Source organism: Erythranthe guttata, chromosome 9 (assembly GCF_056151865.1).
Source record: "Erythranthe guttata isolate IM_541 chromosome 9, IM_541, whole genome shotgun sequence".
NCBI lineage: Eukaryota > Viridiplantae > Streptophyta > Magnoliopsida > Lamiales > Phrymaceae > Erythranthe > Erythranthe guttata.
In genome coordinates this window covers 3,028,875-3,036,963 of record NC_142541.1, presented here as the reverse complement: position 1 = coordinate 3,036,963, position 8,089 = coordinate 3,028,875, and the positions used below count along the sequence as shown (strand labels likewise).

The 8,089-nt window shown below is 34.9% G+C and overlaps 1 protein-coding gene and 1 non-coding gene across 3 annotated transcripts; one reads left to right on the top strand and one right to left on the bottom strand.

Moving 5' to 3' along the window:
* The first annotated feature begins 346 nt into the window (after positions 1-346).
* On the top strand, positions 347-418 carry TRNAQ-UUG (transfer RNA glutamine (anticodon UUG)). The gene has a single exon. It is a non-coding gene; the product is annotated as a tRNA-Gln (tRNA).
* An 825-nt stretch (positions 419-1,243) lies between these two features.
* Positions 1,244-4,846, bottom strand: MAG2 (RINT-1 / TIP-1 family). Of its 2 annotated transcripts, none has more exons than XM_012983928.2 (4): positions 4,412-4,846; positions 4,225-4,305; positions 3,541-3,644; positions 1,244-3,375 (listed from the first exon to the last, which is right to left on the bottom strand). In XM_012983928.2, exons 1-4 carry the CDS (start codon positions 4,692-4,694, stop codon positions 1,480-1,482), a joined length of 2,364 nt encoding a protein of 787 aa, XP_012839382.2. In that variant the 5' UTR covers positions 4,695-4,846; the 3' UTR covers positions 1,244-1,479. The 2 variants fall into 2 exon arrangements, with proteins under 2 accessions (XP_012839382.2, XP_012839381.2); XM_012983927.2 differs by having other exon boundaries at positions 4,225-4,311; positions 4,412-4,816.
* Between the last annotated feature and the right edge of the window lie 3,243 nt (positions 4,847-8,089).

Below are 8,089 nucleotides of genomic sequence, written 5' to 3'. Positions count from 1 at the left end.
TTCCCCTCTATTTTGAGCTTGTACTACTATTATTCTTAGATGTTAATATTCAATTTTGTCCATAATTAAAGAGTGACAAAACTCATAATATTTCACACAAAAAATGGACTTTATTATATGAGAATAAAATTTCATATTTTCAGATTATAACTTAAAAATATAAATTCAACTGTATGTCTATTCGCTGGAGAATTTTAATTAATAAATGTTATAAATTTAAGGTAACGTTTCTTTAAGTTTACTTCAAACATATTCCATAGAAAATAAAATATTCTTAATTATATATAATTTTAAATAATTATATGAGTGTATGAATAAGAAAAAAAATAAAAAGTAAAACAAAAAGGGTTCTATGGTGTAGTGGTTAGCACTCTGGACTTTGAATCCAGCGACCTGGGTTCGACTCCCGGTAGGACCTTATTCCTCAATATATATATACATAATTCCATTTTTGTTCGACAACTTTTATTAAAATATAAAAATAAAATAATAGTAATTATACATTTATATTATATTTTTAGTTATTATCTTCGTCTATAAGTTTTCCATGTGATATATAATAATATGAGTTCGAGTATTGTGCCATATTGTGGGAACTAACACTCTTAATTATGACACAAAACTTTGAATATTATTTTTAATATTATCCGCGAGCTCAAGCTCAAAAAACTCAAGTTCGAGTCTTTTTTGAGTCGGCTCAGCTCGTTTACCACCCCTAGTCGAAGGCAGTGAATTGAAAATGGGTTGGTATTTAGGTCTCCTAAAATGTTTTAATTATGATTACAGCTTTACAAGTACTTTTTCTCCAAATTTGATATTTAAAAATAAACCCCTCATATTTTAAAATATGGCATACACCTCTCTTGAGAAAAATACACTTTTGGTACCTAATATATAAGAACAAATAACATTTGAACATTCGAGGAACCAAAAGTGTGTTTTCGGAACACAGACAATAAATATTTTAGTCGTAAACATGAACGATCGAGAGTGTATTTTTTTCTGACCTTTATGAGACAGATTCCGCTAATCCTAATTTAATTCCAATTTCGCACATTCATCAATTTTAACCCCAATTTCACCAATTGACCATTTTTTGTCGTTGACCGTCAGTCAACTGCGATAATGTTTTTATTTTTGGGCATCATTTTTCAAGAATGTAGAATAGTTCATAAACACACTCAATTCTATGGAATCTTTCACTGTAAATTGGTGCTTAAATTAATTTATGCAGACCCAAATGTAAACTAAATTGAATATCTCATATTCCAATTTAATTTCTATCCTCTGCAATACAATAGACAAAACATTAACATGTGCACAACTGCAAAACGTTCTACAATGTAGAAAAAAAAAACATTTAACTACAGTGAAAAGTTAGTTGAAAAGAGAGCCCTCCGGCTTCTTCGTCACGCATATATATATATATATAGAGAGAGAGAGAGGAGCGATCGAGAGAGAAGAGAGATTGAAAAACATTCAAGTGGTGAATACTCTGTTCTTCATAATCTTTTCTACCTCAGAAGCGCTTAAATGTCTAATCCCATTGTCTCTCAACCATCTTTCGTCGGCAATCAACGTATTCTTCAACTGTTTCTTCGCATTTCTCAACAGCTTCAAACCGTCGTTGACTTTCGGAAAGAAACCTTCGGGTCTCAAACACCAAGCTCCAAATACCGCAAAAAGAACCGTCAGGTCATTACAAAGCCTCTCGACTCCACCATCGTGAAACTTCAGATTCGCCATAAATATATTAGAGAAAATAAATTTATCCACCCCGAAGGCCAAACTTCTCCACACCCTCGTAAAATCGACTTTGTTCAACCCCTTTTCCAGTACCGACAATTTCCCCTGCAAATAATCCATTGCTTCTATGAAAGATGGCGACAGTGTTAACGCTTCTTCACTCTTTTCCTGCCATTGTTTCTTGTTCTTGATATAACCTCTGCAAAGAGAATCGAAACCTCTTAACACGACAGTCGACAGCTTCTCAACCCATTCAGTTCTGAACTCCTCGAAATTTTTTAATTCCTCGTGAAAAACACCGTTGCTCACAGCACTAAAATCACCGTCTGTCACCAAATTACCAGACTGGTCCAATCCCATCTGGAGAAAGAAGACGTCCTCGCAAAACTCCACCAAAGCAGTTTCGAAGCAGTGAGCACCGTTAATGGAGTTGGCAACTTTAGTTAGGGCACTATCGTCTGTAAGTGCAGTGAGCCCCTCAGCTTCTTGACACCTTTGCCTCAAAGACCCTAAAAACTTGTGTATGATTGGTCCACCTGTCGACTTGACGAACTTCGACCTCAAAGATATGCTGGGGACCGATCGACATCGATCAATAACAGAAGAGAGACGCTTAAGAACAGCACTTGATATCGTAGGAGATTTGTTCTCTTCCTGACCAGAAAAAACCGAATCTTTCTGGCCCGCAATTATCCAATTCCGATCGTCTTCAATCTGAGCATTTAATTTATAAAGTGCGTCGTTGAGCTCAATTTCAGACCACAAGTCGAGCCAATCGGGCCGATCGCAAAACACAGCGAATGAAGACATCTTCTGCATGTTCCCATCTTCTTGGAGGGAAAGAGTCACACCTGAATGTGCTGCAAGAGACTGAACTCGCTTATCAAACGCAATCATCAAATCTATCAGATTTAGCCAGGATATCCTAGCCTGTGCCTGGATTGCATTATCACTCCCTTCTTCTTCGAGCTGATTTATATATATCGGGAATATTTCTTTCGCTAGGTAAGTCGACAGTGAAGACACCATTGCCGATATCCATTCCTCTCTGCAGCTGTAACCAGACAGCATTGCTTCATCCACGAGTGGCTGTAATAAATCGTCCATCGAGTCAACGTAGTCTCGGGTGATCTTATACACTAGGGCGAAAATGTACTCTGGCTTTTCAATCCACTTCGAGAAATGACGCTGAGATGCAATTGATATAGGGTTCACAAGCTCTTCGAGAACCCAAAGCGGTTGATGAAGAAAAACATCCTTATACTGACCCTCGAGTTGGCGGGTTTTTCTTTTTCTCTGTAATTCTTGGAGACCGCATAATGCAAGAAAACTTTCGCAGTACTGGAGTTTGAAGTCTCCTTGCATTGTGAAGAGAGGGTTTTGTACGGGGGCTGACCCTTTCATGTCTGGATTTGATGAACTTAAAGTCGAGAGAGGTGGGGGCCACCCAAGAGACGTAAGAAGGGTGCGGTGATCGGCAATAGCTTGCGGTCTTAGAATTGCTAATGCTCGGTCAATTCTGTGGTCAACAGCTGAAATGAGTCGAGCCCATTGAGGATACTTCTTTCTAACCGAACTAAGTACGTCTTCTGTTGATTTAAGTGTTTTTAGAGCAACTGCACGCATATCCTATGAAATAGAAGAAACAAAAGCAAAAATAATTATTGTAATAGATACAGTTAGTTTTGAATTTTACACACATATAGACTGATATACAGTAAATTACGAATAAATTATTCGTAATTTACTCGAAAAATATTTGGAACATCGTACACTTCAAATTAGAGTACTCACTTCTAAATCTTTTGAGGTTGGATGCTTCCTCAATGTTCTGGTCATAGTGGAAGATACAGCATCTTCAACATCACCAACCAATGTATCGAGCTTCAATGCCGTCTCTGAGGTAATAATCAACAGATTGGTTACGAAAGCCAAAACTTTACGTCGCAATTAATAATTAAATAAAAAATCAATCAATTTTTTCATGTTATATTTTAGTTGATTTACGCCTTTGCATACTAAGACGACAGTTACATCTATCTCAAATCGTATCGTAAGTTTGAACTTGCAGAATGCTAAAAGTGCCCTTCAAATAACTACGCAACTAGTATCGATTTTCATCTACAACAACATTCACCATATCACTTAAAACACCACAATTTGAGCTCCGTAATTTTTTTCAATACATATTTTCATAAAATACAACGTAAATATGACCATTAAGAATAAAACGGGACTCCGCAAGTTGATTATTTCTATGTTCTGTTTGTTCAACAAACCATAATCGACAAAGCTTATTTTAACTCGAGAAAATAGATACATTGCTAATCCTTCTCACAGTTAAAAAACTTGCATTCTCTTTAATTCCTCAATTAACCTTTTTCAGAAGTTCCATTTCCAGAAAACCAAAAGGAATAATAAATCATAAATAAAAAAAAATCAATTTTTTTTTAAAGAGAATACGAAAAACGAACTGACCTGCATAATTTCTCACAGTTTCTACTCTGGCAACTTCCTTCGCCAACGCCTGCAACTCAACCCCCATCCCTCTCTCCAATCCTCCATCTATACATACAACAAACGATTCAAAAAATTATATATATAGCATTAAAAAAATCATATATATACAAAATCCCCAAAATAAAAACCCTAAAATTAGGCAAACCTGATTGAGGGCGAGCGGAGGAGTGATGGAGATCTTCCAACTGAGCATGGATATTGGAGAATAGCGACCCGATTCGATTCGAGAATGAAGAGTGGCGGGTCAATTGAGACCGGAGCTCTTCGTTGAGTCCGGCAAGTGTCCGATCGAGGGCTTCGGATTGGATTCGGAGCTCCGATAGTAAATTCGGGGCGGAATCGAGGTCTTCTTTGGAGCTCAGGTGAGAGTTGAGAAAATAGAGAGCGTGCGAAGAGAGAGAAGTGTGGGGTGGTATGGGTCGGGTCATCGGATCTTCTGTGGATCCGGCCGTTAATTTTGATGGTCGGAAAAGATGGGAGAGAGAATTTGGAAGGAAGAGAAAGGGCACGCAGGTGGGCACTTTGCGTTATTGCAAATTGCTCCTCGTATTAACTATTAATTGCAGAGAGTAGACAAAAAAAGTTATGGCTTAATTCCACTTTGCACCCTTGAAATAAACTAATAGCATTTTGCCCGCTCAAAACACAAGAAATCAGACATAATGCATCCCAATTGAATTTTTAAAGCTAATAAACGTAATTTAATATTTTTAGTGGTATTTTTTTCGATGACAAAGGTCAAATTAATTTTTTTTTATTTATTCATAATTTTGAAACTATAAAGTGCAAAAATAAAAATATTTTTCATCAACATATTTAAAAAATATTGTTTTTATCACAAAAAACTATTTTATAAAAAATAAAAAAAAATTCTTTAACTATTTTGTTATCAAGTTATCTGAAAATAATACTATCTTCCAAATACTTTTACCTAATATTTTCAACAGTTACAACAAAAGATCCATCAATTGAATAATTAAGTGATAAAGTTTATTTTATTTTATTTTGTATGAAAATGTAGTTTTTTTCAATGATCCGGTGTAATTTTTTATTTTTCGTGCTCTGTGCACTCAAAATTAGGTTGGAAGTTGAAGAAAATAAAATTTGAACTTTTTATTTTGCATCCCGATAATAAAAACCAATAAAAAATGAAATTGCATTTATTAATCAATTCAGGATACATTGTGAATGATTTATTGTGTTTTTTTGTTTTTAGGGCACACAGTGTCAAAATGCTCAATTTCTAGGATGTAGTGATTAAGCCAAAAATTTATTGACTTTGGGCTTTTACGGGTGAGGCTAAAATGCCGGACCCAAAATTTACTATCGAAAATACTAAATGGAAAAATTACGGTTTTAACCCTTCAAGTTTGCATAAGTTTCATATTTGGTCTTTTTTGTTCACAAACAACACATTTGGTCCGTAATGTTTTAGTAATTCAATTTCTTTGGTCATTTTCGTCAATTTACCAGTAGTCCGTTAGTTAAGGCATTGACGGACACACGTTTGGTTCGGCTAGTTTTAACGAAAAATTGACGAAAATGACTAATATTGTTGATTTTTTTAAATATAAGAGGCCAAATATGTCTTTTTTAAATATGGGAGTCCAAATATAAAATTGGTGCAAACTTGAATAATGAAAATCGTATTTTTACCACGTTAAAGAATCGAGTACATTGACGAGACAACTATACCATTTGGGTCATGTGATTTATCTTAATATTCATGTTACAATTTTTATATTTTATATTTATTTTTATCAATTAGTTTCTATTTTTCTGTCGTTATGGTGGAGAACTTAACCACTATTCGGTACTCAAATCAAATTGATTGAGTTTTTTTTTACTATATCATATTAGGTTATTTATCAAATATTGAAAATTTTGTTCCATAAGTTTATCTAAAACTAGCATATCCCTCCGTGCAATGCACGGGAATATATTAAATAGTAAAAAAAATTAATCAATTTAATACATAATAAGAAAATATAGTAAATTAATATAGTAAAATTTAATAATGTAGTATTATTCATATTTTATATAACATTTGTTTTTTTTAAATCTTACATATTAAGATTTATAATCTAAATAAATAGACTAAGATTTAACAGATCGAATTTCTAGCTTTATCTCTTAAGATTTGATATATATTGATGGAAAATAGGAGATTAATAATTGTTGAAAATTATAGGTAAAAAAATTAGTACAGAAAAAATATTAAAAGTAAATAATTACATAAGTAGCAATAAGGTAGGATTCTTAAGGTGGGATTTGTTGAAGATTTCCTTTATATTATTTCCTTGTAGTTTCTTGTACATATATACTATAGAATATTTGTTATTATTTAGGTTGTTTATTATTTCCTAGATTAAGAACATACAATCCCGTAACTTTGGGATCTTGTCACGTACTGTGGCTATATTATGCCAATGAAGAGAGAACAATAAAATAAGTTTTCCCATAGAATTATTCTTTACTTGGCATCAGAGCCAGTTATCATAAAGACAACACTGAACCAACACCAACCATTCATGTCCAAACCGAACACTCAGGTTTTACAACCAGCGTAATTCTTACAGAAGTTAACTACGATGTATGGTCCCAAATAATGGAGATGCAAATCGCCGGGCGTGAGAAACTTGAATATATTATAGGCACAACATCACCCCCAAAAAGTACCGATGCTTCATATGCGAAGTGGTATGCTGAAAATCAAAAAGTAAAGGGATGGTTGCTAACTTCTATGTCACCAGATATTATGAAACGGTATATCCGACTACGAACCGCACGTGAAATCTGGAGTGCGTTGGCTAAAGCTTTCTACGACGGATCAGATGAAACACAACTTTTTTCATTAAATCAAAGAGCTTTCTCTACAAGGCAGGCTGGTCGTGCTTTATCAATATATTACGGTGATCTTGTGGAAATTTTTCAAGAACTAGACCACCGTGACAGAATTGTAATGAAAGACCCCGATGATATCATTGCTTATCGAAAATCTGTTGAAAGATTGCGTGTACACATTTTTTTAAATGGGTTAGAAGAAGAATTCGAACAAGTCCGAGGCGAGATCCTCAGAAAGGATCCAATATTAGACCTCGAAGAAGCCTATGCTTATGTACGTAGAGATTTTGTTCGTCGAGCTACTTTAAATGGTGAAGTTGATCGTGGCGAAGTCATCTGCAATGCTGACACATAAAGCTAAGCCTAAAATATATCGATCAAATGGCCCTGCCATAGATCAAAGTCGAGCACCAGCATCTCAAAACCGTAGCTACGAAATTGGATCGGCAAAATCGGAACGTATTTGTACACACTGTGGTGAAACCGGACATACAAAGACACGATGCTATGAGTTGATTGGTTATCCAGAATGGTGGGATCCTACCAAAGCACCTCGCAAACGAAACTCTAGAACAAACAATCAAGCCTCGGTTGCAGTAGCAGAACCTTGCACCCTTAACACTCCGAACGATGGTTCAGCCTTAATCGCTACATCAGGTAAGGCTCTCCATACTTTCGTTCCTAGTAATAGTAGTAAATGGATAATTGATTCAGGGGCTATAGATCACATGACATTTGACAATCGTTATATCAAATTTATGAAACCATCAAAACAATATATTGTATCCACCGCAAATGGTACTCCATCTCACGTTATTGGAGAAGGATCAGTCACCCTTACCGAAAATTTGAGTCTTGATTCTGTATTAGTTGTTCCAACCCTCAATCATAATTTATTGTCAGTTGCCCAAATAACTCTTACTCTGAACTGTATTGTGATTTTTTGGCCTAACCTTTGTGTTTTTAAGGACATTCGAAC

What these genes read in the sequence shown, in the direction of transcription:
- MAG2 (XM_012983927.2), bottom strand. Translation starts at nt 4,694, where the DNA reads ATGACCCGACCCATACCACCCCACACTTCTCTCTCTTCGCACGCTCTC. An exon ending in CTCCGCTCGCCCTCAATCAG is followed by an intron (nt 4,312 to 4,411) that starts GTTTGCCTAATT and finishes TTGTATGTATAG; the next exon opens with ATGGAGGATTGGAGAGAGGG. An exon ending in AACTGTGAGAAATTATGCAG is followed by an intron (nt 3,645 to 4,224) that starts GTCAGTTCGTTT and finishes TTATTACCTCAG; the next exon opens with AGACGGCATTGAAGCTCGAT.